The sequence below is a fragment of the Pterocles gutturalis genome, unplaced genomic scaffold (assembly GCF_000699245.1).
Source record: "Pterocles gutturalis isolate BGI_N339 unplaced genomic scaffold, ASM69924v1 scaffold53296, whole genome shotgun sequence".
NCBI lineage: Eukaryota > Metazoa > Chordata > Aves > Pterocliformes > Pteroclidae > Pterocles > Pterocles gutturalis.
In genome coordinates, this window is record NW_010099814.1 from 1 (window position 1) to 15530 (window position 15530).

Here is a 15530-nt window from a genome sequence, read left to right on the forward strand (position 1 = left end):
CGGGAGCTGGTGGAGATGGACTGTCCTTTACTAGAGAGATCTGGATGCATTATTTACTCGTGTTTTGGGTAATGCCTGGGACACTCTACAGCGTTAAGCAATGCCTTTAATGTAGGCACCTGCGCACCTTCAATGCCTTCCTCAGTGGCACAGAGCCACCACCCCGGGCATCACCTGAGCTTCCCTGGGTGGGGAGGTGGGGTCGGAGCACGGTGTGTACAAATGATCAGCGGAACGCTATGATCCAGCATTATTGCCAATTTAAGATCTGGGAAACAAGGCTGTTGAGCTATGCTGGACCACAGCAGGTCTGTGGCAGCACCAAGCCCAGAGCTGAGGTCTGCTGGCTCGCAGATGGGGCCTTGTGCATCCAGCACCTTTCTGTCTGAGCAGTGGAGAGGGCTCCTGCTGTGGCTTGTCAGTAATGAGACATATTTATTCTCGTTTTCTTCTTTCTGATGAAATAACTCTAATTGTTCTTATGAATTTTAATGTCTGGTGCTAGCTGGCTGTCTACCAGTTCAGTAACACCATTCAGAGCTGGCAGATAATGGGGACATCTTACCAAGAGAAACAGCAGAGATTCTGGGGTGCTTTCTTATTTCTTCCTCTCTCTCTCTTTTTTCCTCCCTCTAATAGGAAAGACTAAGTCACATTGGACCTGAGGAGTTTGTGCAGGCATTTGTACATAAAGACCCCCTGGATGGCACCAAGGTATGGTTTGTCTGTCTGCAAAGTGTCTCCTGCGATCACTGTTTGTTCTAGATGAACTGATGTGATGAGATCCGTAAGAGCAGGGCCTGGGGCATGTGTTGACCAGGGCCAGGACACCTGATGACCTGTATTCTCACAGCAAGGATGGGACCTGTTGGTGGAGCTCATGCTGGCAGGTCATCACTGTTCCTTCCTGGTGAGAGTACATCCCAGCGTAAGACTGGCCAGCACCTGGATGTTCTGCGTTCTGGCTGGTTCCTCCTGCCCTCCTTTGGCCAGGACAGATGGCTCGTGGCTGTACTCAACCAGGAAATGGCTGTTCCCAGCGTTGAAGGTATAAAGACTCTGGACGTGATGTAATGCCCATAGTGTGTGCCCAGACACCAACGTAATGAGTCAGTGCGTCATGAGTCAACAGACTCCTCTCTCTGCACATAGCTGTTAACCCAAAGCACCGCAGGGAATGGAGCGTCTGATCAGGGCTTCATCCAAAGTCCGTAGAAGCCAGTTGGAGTCTTTCCACTGGTTCCAGTGGGGTTTGAAGCAGCATTTCAATGAGTGTCTCAATAAAGAAAGAGACTTCCTGGCTGGAGAGGAAGAGTTGGAGATGTCACATACTGCCAGAAAAGAAAGAGGGTGGAAAATTCTTCCCCAGAACTGCACATGGGCTCCCACTGAGCTCATACATCAATGGCAGGATTTCAGCATTGGATGCTGAACGTTAACAGGAAGACTTCTGTTTATAGTGCTGCCCAAAGAGCACCAGAGTAGCTTGTAATGGTGAAAAGATGGATGGATGGATGGATGGATGGATGGATGGATGAAAAAGTGTGATTGGGCTCTTTCCTTCTCTTATTGGAGTTATGGAGATTCTGCAGTTGGTTTGAGGGAGAGGGGAGTGAGCAGAGATAGTATTTCGAGTATTCTGAGTATTGATCCACATCCTGCAGGAAGGAACCCCAAGGTAGCAAAGATGTGTCAGAAACATGAAATACCAAACCAGCCACAGTGAGATTTCAGCAACGTGCTGCAAACATGAGGGACAAGACTGAAGATGAGCAGTCCTCATATCTGTTGTGAAGTCAAATTGAAAGAGGTTGAATGAGGGCACTAAATTTGTGTGAATTTTGGAAGAGTGGGAGGAAGGCAGCAGTGAGTGCAATCAAATTGCATAAAGCCATAGAGGGGAAGGGACGCTAAAAGGAAGAAGGAAATGTTCCATAATAAGCTAATGTATGCAGAACAGCTGTATGGGGGGCTGTCGCAGGGCTGGCGCAAAATACCACCAGGATGTGAAGAGAAATTGAGATTACAAGGTAAACATAAGGAAACATTGGTTAAGGATGGGAAGGATTAGAATGAGAGGTGGAGAGCCTGAAAATAATGGTGGGATGGGAAATCTGAGCAAATCATCTTGACAGACTATGACAAGCTATTTGACAGTTGTGTGTGTTCTTCACATGCAAATCTGAACACCGAGGTGCTGCCCAGGAACAGCTCTGTGACTTCAGTGAAGTGCACAATAACAGAGAAAATAAAGGTGCAAAGCAAGGATGTACAACTGCGTTGCCTTTTAACTTCAAGGCAGTGGCCTCCCTGAGGAGGATCTACTCAGTTAAAGCAAAAACTACCGTAACATTTTCATACAAGACAGGGCACTAACAAATTATCAGGCTTCAAGTTAGTGAGGCTGATGGAAACAGAGGTAGACTGCAGCTTTTCTCCACCCTTTCCCTGGGCTGACCCAGAGGTCCCAGTGATGATTTTGAAGAGCCTCCACACCAGGGTGAGGTAGAGCCGAGGCATCGAGTGGGACCTGGCAGAACATTGTACAGCACAAACCTTACGTGGACGGTCAGATCATTCCCCACCCCATGGGCAGCACCCCTGGTCATCACAGGGAAGTGGCTCTGGTCTGAATTCCCTCCAGCTGGAGCTCATATGAAACATCTTTCTTGCATGAGGGCTTCAAAAGGCTGCACTGATGAATGTTTATTGAGCACTTTGAGTTGCAGATGGAAGATGCTGGGGAGGTGCTAAATGTTGTTGCCATTTATAAAGCTTAACCTTTAAAAAGCAGTCTGTTTCAACTTTAACTGCTGCGCATTTTTCACAAGTTTTGTGGTATTAGCTGTGGTTCCTACGCCCTGGCACGGGGCAGCGGTGTTGAGATGGAAATACCGCGTTCAGAACAAAACCAGGTTTCATGCAGTTTTTTGCTGTAACAAGGAACAATAGCACAGAGTGCAAGAAAAGCAACTGCTGTGGATATACAGAGGCTGCTTTGGGTTTCCTTTGTTTTGTTTGATAATTACATGCTGCTTGCTGACATTTACCTTTCAGATGCTTTTAAAATATATATATTTATTGTATATGTGGACTGCTCAAGATGTGCACCATGGTACTGTGATTTCTGTTTCTAAACACACTTATATACAGGTGAATATTTTCTTACTCTTAATTACCTTAGGAATCAAATTAAGCCCCATGTTTTAAGGGGTTTTAAGTTAAATAGTTTAGCTTATATAATATGGGTAGCCCCGTTGACAGCAATGGATCTGTGTTTGTGCATTGTGATTTTCTCTCTGTGTTTGTGCATTGTGATTTTCTCTAAGAGGTATGTATTTATGACAACTCTGGGAAATTATCTTAATCAAACAAAAAATCAGTATTCTCTGATACCCTCTAGTGGAGGTTAATGAATGTTCAAATAAATCAGGTGAACTCTAGGGAGCAGTGTGTCTTAGATGGACAGTCTAAGAATTTAGGGCTGGGAAAAAGACTGGAATTCTTATAATCCCAAGCAACATCTTCAGGCTGTGTGAATTGCCCTATCGCTCTGCTGAAGTCAAATTATCCATTGGTGTTGAAGGAACTGGAAGAGTTCAGCCAAGTATCTGCTCCCACAGCCTGCATCGGTTATGGGAATTTATGTTAAGTTTCATATTAAGAAAGCTTCTTGTAAGGGCTCTTATCAGTGAAGTATCTCTGGCATGTAAGTGACCTGTTCAAGAGCAGCCATCAAGACAGAGCTGGTCACTAGAGAGCCTATTATCCTGAAAACTCCATATGGGAATATTTTTTTTTTCCATAAAGAAGAAACTAGAACTATGTTTTCTTTTGCTTATCTCTTGTTCACTTCCCTAAATTACGGTCTCTCCCCTCCAGAAAAGGGCTGTGGGTGATTGCATTTAGTAGAGTGAAGAAAGCCCTGGAATGAAAGGCACAAACTGAGCGTGCTGGGGAGGACTGAGCTGGTCTGACTCCTTCTGCATATTGTTGGTGTGTGAATCCTGCAGTGCCCCAGCTGTTAACATCCCAGGGAACGAGGGTCAGTGCAGACTGTGTTGGTGAACACTTGCTCAGGCAAAACGGGGCTGGTTTCTATACACTGGTGTGAATTGTCCATGTGCACGAGGGAGACGTGGCCGAGTAATTACCTCTGTGTAGTATGTATCTTAGCAATCAGGCGGTTAACTGAAACACAGTGATATGTCTTTCTGTGCTTTTTTTTCTCCCCAGACTTGTTTCAGTGAGCAGAAGAAGACGAGTAACCTTGAGGCCTATGTGAAATGGTTCAATAGACTCTGCTATCTCGTAGCAACAGAAATTTGCATGGTAAGTGAAAAGTAGGGGGCACGTTTTACCACATGCCTGAAGTAGCAGTTTGAGATCATACATTAATAAGCAAACCTGGGGATTTATTTCTTATGACCCAGCTAAGCATCTGACGGTAAGTTTTAGTAATATTGCACTTGCAGAAGCAACCTGATAAATGACAAACATATTGCAAAACAGAGCTGGCGACACACAGGGGATCCGCTGTTCTCTTGATGTAGTAGGAGTACAGCGTGGAATAATGAACCCTGCAGGGAAAAAGAGAGGAAAAAATGCCTTGAATTATCCTGTGAGATCTCTGCTGAAAGATATTTTAGTGGAGCAGTATTTGTTTTCTGTCATCCTAAAGCTCTGTTGTGCGTGTGAATTCCCCTTGCGTGGCTCTTTGTCCTGCTGCCAGTTGCTGCAGCCGTGACTGGTGGTTTTAGTTTGTTTAACTTGGCCCCATCACAATGAAATGAATATTTTCTCCTTTGAAAAGGGTGTGGAAGGGCAGAATAGTAATGGTATAAACAGCTTAGACAGCCTGTGACTCAAGAGTGTTACCGTTTGATGATCATCCTTGGGAGAGGTGCAGTGACTCCAGTCCAGATAAAATGAGGATTTAAAATGCAAGCTACCGTTTGCCCTGGCCACATCGCTGAAAGGCCCAGAAGAGGGGAAAGGGATTAATGAAGTGAAACAAAGTCTTTCTGGGACAAAGATGCTGCTGTTACATGAGTGTGATTCCTGCCTGTAGGGCTGATGTGCTTGCGGGGGGTCAGCAGGGAGCTGAGGTGCTGCCGCGGGGCTCTTTGGGCTGTTCCAGCCCTGAGACATTTACAGAGGTGAGCTTGGGAATTGCCGGGAATTTCTTCTGTGTCACTGCAAGGAAAGCTTTGATTTTAGAGACTGCCTGTCACCAGCATCCGCTGGATTGCTGGAACAGGATTAGGGCCAGTGACTGACAGCAGATGGTGCAAACTGTGCGTGGACCCCTACTGTACATGGAACAAATACCTACAATGTCCTCCAGTTCCGTATATGCTTATTACAGATATTCGTTTATTTTAATTTGCAGCCTGCAAAAAAGAAGCAGCGAGCACAAGTCATCGAATTCTTCATTGACGTTGCCCGAGAGTGCTTTAACATAGGGAATTTTAATTCGCTGATGGCAATCATTTGTAAGTACAGCTTCTAACCAGACCTCTCCATCAGCTGTCACAGGTAAAAAAGGAAACCTGACTCTCATCCATGGCTCTCTTTAATTCTTTCCCATTCACAGCTGGAATGAACATGAGTCCAGTTTCCAGGCTAAAGAAGACTTGGTCGAAAGTGAAAACAGCCAAATTTTTCATTCTTGAGGTAAGAAAAAAAAAGTGCTGATACCCCGCTTGAGTTATATTATGGATTTTTTTTTTATTTGTGAATGTTTGAGATGTTTGCAGACACGTTTCCCAGGCAGAGGGCCAGATTCTGGCTGAAGCTTCCCAGGTGTAATGACGAAAGTGTGAAGCTGCTGACACATAGAGGGGAACCAGAGCACTCAAATAAATGGCGGGGGGGGGGGGGGGGGGGGGTAAAAAAAAGAGCCTATAGCACTTTCACTGATGCCAGTGTTGTTTGGCCACGGACACAACGCTGGGTGTAAAGCTCCCAAGCTGTACTTTGGGCGTAGAGTGCACAAGGTCCAAGGTTGTTTTTTGTATTGAGGATACCAGGATTTGGCGTATATAAAACGTGCAGTCCTGATTCTTCACATGAAAGCTCAGTAAGCTGTTAACAGAAAAATCAAAGGTTCAAACAGCCACGGTCTGTAGATCTCTCATTGTACCTGCGGTTTAGGGGGTTTTGTGTGTGTGTGTATTTTTGAAGATGTGGGCTAGGGTTTGCTACAGCTGAGGGTAAAGTTGTCTTCAGAGGACCCAGTTCACTTTCTAACCAACATGTCTTCTTTTGTGTATCCAGCACCAGATGGACCCTACTGGTAACTTCTACAACTACAGAACAGCATTGCGGGGGGCTGCTCACAGATCCCTCACTGCCCACAGCAACAGGGAGAAGGTGGGTGTCACCACACCTCATTCATCTCCAGGTGGACGCTGTGCGTTGTGCTGAGTTTGGGGCTCAAAGACTTGATGCAAATGCTCTCCTCCCTTCCATAGGTCACCAGTGCAAGGCTTGTGCACTGCTAAATGTGATTGGAAATGTGAATCTGGGGCTGAAAGGAGTCAGAAATGGATCACAGGGCTTTGGTGGACTTGCTCACAGATGTTGGGGAGCTCGAGAGGGCAGGACATGCAGCATGGAGGACTTTGGTGCAAGCATCTCTAGATCTCTGGAAAATTCACATTGTTTAGATTGATAAACTTGATGGAAAAAGTATTCCAGCCTAAAATTACTTTCATTTTGGTATGGAGCATCACCCTCGCAGGCCCAGGTGGAACTGTGCTTTTGTCACAGCTGTGCCAGCCAGGCTTGAGGCCGACACATCCCTGTTGTGCCGTGCGTGGTTGAGAGCGAGAGCAAATGGCACAGCGCTCGGAGATGAGGCGGTTCTCCACTTATATTAGGGAAAAATGGCTTACCACAAGTCCTGCCAAAAAGTCTGGTCTGAATCCATTGCAGCAAATTTGGGGTGAAATTCTGTCCTCATGAATTTTCATCTCATTTGGTTGTTCCAGCCATCTCGGTGAGCAAGAATTGCAGGATTTTATCAGTGTTCTTGGCAGATATGTAGCTTTCCAAGATTGATGCTGCAAAAATCAGACTGACAAGATGTTAGTGCAGGATCCTCCTCTTTTGTGCCCCAGTGTGTTTCTTGATAATTTTCTTATTTCTCCATTCAGTTCTCTTTTTTTTTTTTATAGAAGAGGGTTTGGTTTTAACATTGCGATTGCACATAGTCGTAAATAGATAATCTCTGTGCAGAGCACGGCTAAGGTGGATACTGCGTGAACAAGCAGAATATGGAATTTAGTAATAATTCACTAGAGGAGCCAGGCCAGATGCTAATCTCACATCCCTGTAAATTTGATGTAAATCTGCTGAAGCTAATGGAATCTCACCACATTTGCAGGGAAATGAGATCAGCATCTGGTCGCAGGCTGACTCAGCTGCAATGGGAGTACCTCGAGCTGCTCTGAAAAGCACTTCTCTGTGCAAAGAAGAGATGATGGCTTTGGATGTTTGTGGCTGGCAGAGAAATCCTTTTAACTCTCACACACCGCAGCTAGGACCTGTCAGTGTGAGATGCTTCTGCAGTTTAGTTCTTCTTGCGACCATCTCATATATTCAACCCAGTTGCTTTATTGTTTGACTTAATTTCCTGTGGAAGTTAGCAATCTCTGTCATATCTCTACCCCTAGCTGGTTAAGACTCAGGGCAGCGAGGTTATTAGACTGGAAGGAATCTATTTTACATAAGAAAATAGTGTAGATAGCATTAGTTCAGGAAAATGCTCAAGCGTATGATTTGGTAGCTCCTCGCACTGAGTATTCTCCAGTGTCACATACAGCAGGTCATGTAATTCTTGCTGTAGGAATTAAGGAATTTTGTTTCTTTTTATAAGTAAGATTATCAGTTATTTGTTTTAATGAGTTTGAATAAAATTGAAAGAACATTATCACTTTTTTGATAGAAAATGTGTCTTTGTTGCTTGGCAAGCTTGTAGCAAAGCTCACTCTGAAGGAAATTTTTACCTTCAGACTGAATTGCGCTTACAAGAGTTTGGATCCCAATCCCCTGCACCCCTCTTCTCGCCCAGTGGCCACCCCAGAAGCACAGATGGAGGCTTCAGCCTCAGTCCATCTGCCTGAGGAGGAGGGTGCTCTGAGGGAGCTCATGGCACAGCCCAACAGACTGAGCAGTGGGTTGTGTCTGGCAGGAAGAAAAACTGCCCGTAGGCTCCGAGGAGCTCATGTTTAACTGGCAGACTCACCAGAAACATTGCTTTCTTCTCTCCTCGGGGCTGGTGTCTTGGCTGCTGAGTTTTGCCCAGCACTTGAGTCACAGCTCAGGGGCCAAGTTATATCCTCAGAGGGGGAGAGGGTGAGCTGGTGACTGGGGGCACACCCCTCCTCCTCTGTGTGCCCGCATCTCGCCCAAATTCCCCGTATGACACCGGTCTTCTGGCACAAAGACCACTGCCCTTCATCCCCTGCTCCATCCTCATCCTCAGGGTGCTCGTGCGAGACTGCAGCACAGCTTGTAGGCAAAGAATTTCAGTATACCCATCCCCTGACCTTAGTCCTCACTGTTCTAATCCAGCCCTTCTCTCAGTGTGTAAAGTGCTAGTTAGAACTACTCATTACTTGTTCGGGAGCAGGCTTGTAACAGGGCACAGCAAGGCAGCTCTCGAAGCTGCGAGATGCAGAACAGCGGCAGAAATAAGCCCAGCAAAGTGCAGGGTGAGGGAGCGGGTAATGAGGAAGGGCTGATGTTTCATGCAGAATTCAGAGGGGTGTACTTTAGGAACTAAGTCTGGTTTTATCTATGCAGTCAGCCGACCTATGCCACCTCCCAAATTAAGTCATTCCCCTGGGAAACCCTGCATTGCGCTAATGGCATGTCTCTGGCTTTGAAATGCTGGGAGGATGTACAGTGCGGTCCCGCATGGTGTTGCCATCTGATACTACGGAGGAAGAACACGTCTGGTCTCATTAGCTTTCTTCTTTCTGCAGGAGGCAATTGTCCTTCAGCGTGTGGGTGGGTTGGATGGCACGGGGGGGAATCAAAAGGGAATGAAATACAAGTTTCTGGCACTAACCCAGATTTTATGCTAGCAAAGTGCCTGGATTGAAGCCAACGTTAGAGTGTAACTCTATCCACTTTTGTTGCTTTTCCTCCAGAAATTTGGAAAACAAAACATACAGGGTAACATATTTTTATTGGGGAAATAAATGGTGACCCAAAGACAGAAATCCCCTGGAAATGTGTAGAGAATTGGTATCCTAGGGTATGCCTTTGATGCCTTTTGGATGCAGATGAGAATGCGCTCTGCCCATGCTCTGAGCTGGCTGGTGGCTCCGTAGCTGTGTTAGCATGGCATTGAGCCCACGTTCATACACCTTCCCTCTCAGCAAGGCTTTTCATTTATGTTTAGTACCACTAATGATGGTGACCTAGCTCCCAGGCAGTGTGGAGCAGGGCAGAACAAGCTCACATCTGCCTGTGAAAAATATGTAGCCAGAAGCTGGCAGTAATTTCTAGCTGGGGAGCAGTGTCTGGCTCCAGCTCTCTGTATCTTGCCACCTCATGAGACCACACGGGGTACAGGGTTAACATCATTTTTGGTAGAAAACAAACCACATACAGTGAATTTAATTCTTTATCTCTGGTTGATTGATCTAGTTTGGGTGATATAAAAACGAATCCTGAAACACACTTAGCGCAGTTTGAGTAGAGATTGCTCCAGCTCACCCTGACAGGAGGGCCCAGCATTTTGTGGGGTCAGGCTGTGCTTTGGTGCCATTCCTATATTATACCGGTGAGATGTGTCAGGATAATGCCCATGGCCTTTGGAGTGTCAGTTCAGGCTTTTTTATGGCTATTGCACTGACATTACAGAGTTTTATCTATGGCTGTCCCATAAAAAAAGCCAGCAGAGACGCAGATCTTTAGCAGTTTGCTGCGGGTGGTATTTTAGCTGAAACAGAAATTGGCTTCTGTTGTCACAGCAAGAGTCGGTAGCGGCTTGCCTCAGTACGTGTTTTCGCGTCTATGACTTGCTTGCATCGTGAAGGCTGGAGACTGGAAAATAACAGCTGCTGATCCTGTTCTGGGTCCGTTTCGTATCCCGTTACAGCCGCTGTACTGCGTGAGATGGAATAACAGTACGACATTAAATACTTAGCTGAAGGATTGCTGCGGTGTCGCCGGCTCCCTCGGCTGCTCTCGCGTGCCGTGCAGGCAGAACTCAGTGCTCACTTCTCGCGTGCTGTGCAGGCAGAACTCAGTGCTCACTTAACAGCCTACAGCTCAGTTCATTTACAAATAGGCCAGGGGAAGCATTTGGACACTCCACCATGTGATGTGCTTTCCTTTAAGTTTCATGGTGATTAAATTTATACTGAGCAGCTTAAAAGACAGGTGTTGCTGCTGCAGGAAAATGCTCACAGAGGTGGCTGCTGACCTTACAGATCAAACGCTCCGAGTCGCCTTTTTCTGTCCCAGTGCCAGTGCTGGAGAGGTGGCCAGACTCTGATTTGAATATTGAATCCCAGAGCCCTGGAGGGGGGGGTTCAGCTTTGTCATGGGCTGGTCCTTTCTGTTATCTTTCTTTTCCCTTTGAGTTGTGACACGAGGACCTGGAGGGAGCCTGCTGCACCCTGGGTCTCTGCTGAAGCGCTGGGGATGCTCTTCAGGAGCGCTGCTGCTGCTTTCTGCCACAGAACAGCTGGCAGCAAATTTACCCCTGCTGTAATTCCATTAATTTCAAGAGTCTTTGCTAGAAATAGACTTTTTCTACAGCAAATTATGACCTGACTCTGATGGTTTAGAGAGAAGGCTTGGATCACTGCTACATGCCACTTTGTCCTGGATGATGCTCAGGGCTTATTTTTGAGCTACTGTTGGCGGTTTCCTGTCAACTGACTTAATATTTTAAATCCTACTGTCTGCAGGTTAATTTGGAGAATCAGGTTGCACTAATCAGGCACCAGGAAGGAAATTACAGTCTCACGAGGTAGCCATGCATGGAGCTGCTGAAAATGAAACAGTCCTTGATGAACTGTTGGTAGACAAGCCCTTGGTCATCAAATTTTATCCTGTCTTTCCTTGTTCAGGGACAATGCTGGTTCTTTGGTTCCTGGCTGTCTTTAAATTGCTCCACTTGTGGATTCAACACCTTTGCTTACAAAGACCCAACAGAGAGAGGAGGAATTCTGCAATGTTATTTTGCTCTTTTCTGTCTGATCTTGTCATCAGGCAGCGATGCTGTTGATAATAAACTGGGTTATTAGCGTTTTCTTAGTCAACGTTTTTCTGCCCAGTGAACACTGTGTTCAGTTCATACTCATTCCAGTGTACGTTCTCCTGGTGGCTGAAGGGGTCTCGATACCCTACTGCCCTTTTTCTTGCCTCTCACCGTACTGCTTTTTAAGTGCATAGCACACTGGAACGTTCATATTTCTTTGTTCTCCTCTCTCCTGATTGAGTTCTTCTTGCATGCCGCGAAAATACTGAACTGGAAAGATAATAGTTATGTCATTTCTCTTCACAGATTGTGATCCCCTTCTTCAGCCTATTGATCAAAGACATTTATTTTTTGAATGAAGGATGTGCTAATCGCCTTCCAAATGGACATGTCAACTTTGAAGTAAGATCTGAAAAATGTTTTTATCTCCCTGTTCTGATAGCACTATCTGGGACCATTTGCCTGCAATTTCAGTGCAGACCAACAAAGACCGAATGTGCCAAAATGGATGATCTCAAGTGACCTCATGAAGGTTCAACCAATCCCAGAATGCTTTTTAAAAGAATATGTATATTTTATATAAACATTCCAAGCAGATCATCCTAACTTCCTAAATGTCAGTTGGCTGCTAGAAATACAGTGTCAGCAGTATAAATGATTATACTTATGGCTTGGAGGGCAAGATGACTTTTTCAGAAAACATGGAAAACTATTTTTCCTGTGCGCACATACACACAAAGATAGAAGTCAGTATAAAATGCTTTATACTTTATCTGCCTTTTTAGCCCTTTATCATTTTTAATAAAGAGGTTTGGCAAAGTGTTAATTACTTTTGGCCATTAGAGAAAAATTAGAATACATCTAGAGTACAGAGTCACTGTGTCCGTGGGGTAAATGTCATGCTGCTGATATAAGGATTCAAATGTGTTATCTCCTGTAGGTTTTACACAGAAGAATTTCTATTAAATGCAGAAGGATTTATATTCCCCCACAGCCCTGGCATAGGTAATATTAGTCATATTCTGAGTAACCCCAGTTCTGTCCTGGAGTGGATGATTTTACACCAGTACAACTCGTTGCTAGCAGCAGTGTGCAGGCACCCAGGTGTTCTGCACTGGGCAGAAGAAGAAACACACCCTGTAAATGAACTGTGAAAATTTACCCATCTACAGCATACAAGGCTCTTTTTTCCTAATGTCCTTGTTGTTGGCACGACGCATCGTGGATCCTGGTGTTGTGCTTGGATGTGGTTGTTTTAGTGAGATAATTTTACCGTATCTGAGTGGAATGGTTTTCTGTTTACAGAAATTTCTGGAACTGGCTAAGCAAGTAGGAGAATTTATAACGTGGAAGCAAGTGGAATGTCCCTTTGAACAAGACCCTAACATCATCCACTACTTGCACACTGCTCCCATTTTTACTGAAGATGGTAAGACTCTGTACAATCTCCAATCACTGACAACATGTCCCTTTGTCATAACACCCTGATCCCTGCTTTGGTGATCTCTCACTGACCTGTCCCGGTTCTTTCCCAGCTTTCCTGTCCCACAGCTTGTTTATCCCATCTGTTAACGTGTTTTTGCAGATAGAACCTTCTAGCTCATCATGCTGCTGCCCGATCGCTTTTCTCTTGTCCATACCTTCTCTACAAGGCACTGTCTAGGAAGTTGCTATCGTGGCCCTATTTTTGTAACCACAAGAAGAGCCCACACAGCCATGTTGTGGACCCCTGTGAATGTCACCTGTCCCTTTGCCACTCACTCTGTGATTGATGGAGCCAGAACTCATCTCTTCCACAAACGAACACTGTCAGCTCTTCAGCGAGCACAGCCCAGGGCGATGGTAGTCCCCCGACCTCCTCCACTACAGCAAAGAAATAGGTTATCTACAGAAAAGAATTTTCAAGAAAATCTTTTCCAGTAATTAATTTAAGCTGTAGCTTTGAAAGCCCTGTTCTGACATTATTTCTCTGATTGTCTTTTTATACTTATCTGTCCTCGGTTCGGTATCCAGCATGTCAGACCCTGTCATTTCATACTGGTCTGTGTCAGTTGCCTCTTGGTACATTGTCACAAACAGAATTGTCTAAAGCCACATTCCCATAAGCTATACTGCTGTTGGGTTTATTTTTTTCTTGATTCTGTAGGCAGTTTTCTGGACTAATCCAAGTTAATCAGAGCAGACAGTTTTTATTTCACAGACTACTTCAGAACACAAAATACTGCTTCAAAAATCCTGCCTACATCGCAAGAAGAATGACTGCCAAAATGGAATAATTAATGTGATTAAAGTCATACATAATGAAAGGAGATAGGATGGAGGCATTTCTTCTGGTTTTAGCCTCTAAAGGGACAGAAAGTGAAAGTCGGGGGTGAAAGTACAGTTTTCAGTCTGCTGGACCAAAAAAGCGTGACCTCAACCCACTAATTGTTTGCAGATTTTCTCTCTCATGCCCCCCCCCCATGTTCATACTGCTTTCATGAGATGCTCTTTGCAGAAGCCCCAGCAGGGCTCCCTGGTGCCCAGGGGAAGCACAGAGCAGAAAGACCTGCCCTGAGTAAAAGGTGGGGAAATACACTGCAGAGATGCAGCCGTGGTATGTGAAATGCAGCTGTGCGGCGCCTGTCAGCATGGCAGAAGGGTGGGCCAATGCCTGGATATGAAAATGCAGTTGAATTGTGGCACAGACTGAGCTGGTGCCAGCATTAAAGAATAACGCACCTCTAAATAGTCAAATGAGGAAATGTGTGTGAACGCAAATCACAGCCTACTTAAAAAAAAACCTGTGAAGACAGTGAGATATTAATGCATCGCCAGCTTTTGCAGAGGAGACTCTAGAGCCTAGACACATTGTGGTGTCAGGAAATGCATCCTACAGTGCAATGTTTTGCAGAAAAAAAAAAAATACTTGTTTATTTTCTTCTGCTGTGTTCCTTCTCTGATTTCTGTAACTCATTCTCACCTTGAGGGTGTGTTGTATCCATCTGAGACACCACGTACCCATAAGCTTTAAAAAGATTGAGGAAGACGAAGTTGTGTTAAGTGATAGGAATGTCCTTAATTTTTAAAAGTTCATTTGTTTAGCTGTCAGCTCTCACTGTCTCTCTTTGTTTAATGTTTGTATAACATTTTGGTAGCAGTGCTGTGATGGAGTAAATAGGCTCAGATCTTCAGATGCAAAACCAGAGACCATTTGACTGCTTGATGTTGTTATAAGAAAATCATGACAACGAATTTTAACTCTGGGCTCCTTTACTGCTCCATCAAAATTAACCTAACAGCTTTCCAAAGGTGAGCTAAATGTCAGTGTCCAACTGATTACCAGCTACCTGGTGGACCATGAAGTTTTAAAAAGTTCCTCCTGCAGCGTAGTACTACATAGGACATCCTAGAATGCATAGACATAGGGGGTTACTGGTGCTGTAGGAATAACGTGTATTAACCTTTTCCAGGTTTGTATCTGGCTTCCTATGAAAGTGAAAGTCCAGAAAACCAGACGGAGAAAGACAGGTGGAAATCCTTAAGGTAACCACTCATTTTATCAGCTCATCTCCAAAGTACCTCCACAATGCTGCACTGGTAGTCAAAGCTGGTGAAGTGCTGGCATTTAAAGTGTGACCTCTGATGGAGGTCGTTTCCATTTAAGATGTAATCTACAGAGCTGAGGCTGCACTGATAAAAGCTAATCGTAATCTCAAATTATCCACCATTTAAAGAATACCCTCTGCTGAAGACAGTGATTTGAAAAAAAAAAACAAACCCAACCTGCATTTATATTTGTAGTTTTTTTATTGCTCTATGTTTTACATTTACAGATCCACTATTTTAGGAAAGACTTGAAGATTAAGAGATTATTGCAGTAGGTCAAGGAAAATAAAGCCGCAAACATTTTGCACTACTGATTCCAAAGATGCCTGTTTGGGATTTAGACAATTTCTTTTGTTTGAGTTTTTTTTTTTTTTTTTGGGTTTTTTGACTGCCTAACGTGATGGATGAACTGGATTCATCCACTGAAATCGACAGAACTGTGTGCACAATGACGCTTTTCTAACGATGAGACAGAGAGAGGAAGGACAAACAGACTATTTGTGGCTGTGCCCAAACTGCGTCAGGATCACTGTAACTTTTGCCTCTAAGGAAAATTTAAGAAAATCAGGAGCACGGAGAACTGTGGTACTGCAAAGAATGGAAAAGTATGGAGAAAAAAATAAAAGCAAAAAATACACGTGAATATTTCAGAAGCAGGTGCTTCAGACAGCAGCTCTTTAAAACCTCTGAGGATTGTAAAATTAAATCAAACAGA

At 44.6% G+C, this 15530-nt stretch overlaps 1 protein-coding gene across 1 annotated transcript; it reads left to right on the plus strand.

Annotated features, from left to right (window-relative positions):
- Positions 1 to 639: 639 nt before the first annotated feature.
- On the plus strand, positions 640 to 15067 carry RASGEF1C (RasGEF domain family, member 1C; the record flags this gene model as incomplete). The annotated part of the gene is made up of 9 exons (XM_010077223.1): positions 640 to 714; positions 4237 to 4332; positions 5393 to 5495; positions 5597 to 5676; positions 6280 to 6375; positions 11534 to 11629; positions 12533 to 12656; positions 14680 to 14752; positions 15043 to 15067. Coding segments are annotated over 9 exons (768 nt in total), but the record flags the coding sequence as incomplete, so codon positions are not given.
- Positions 15068 to 15530: the final 463 nt, after the last annotated feature.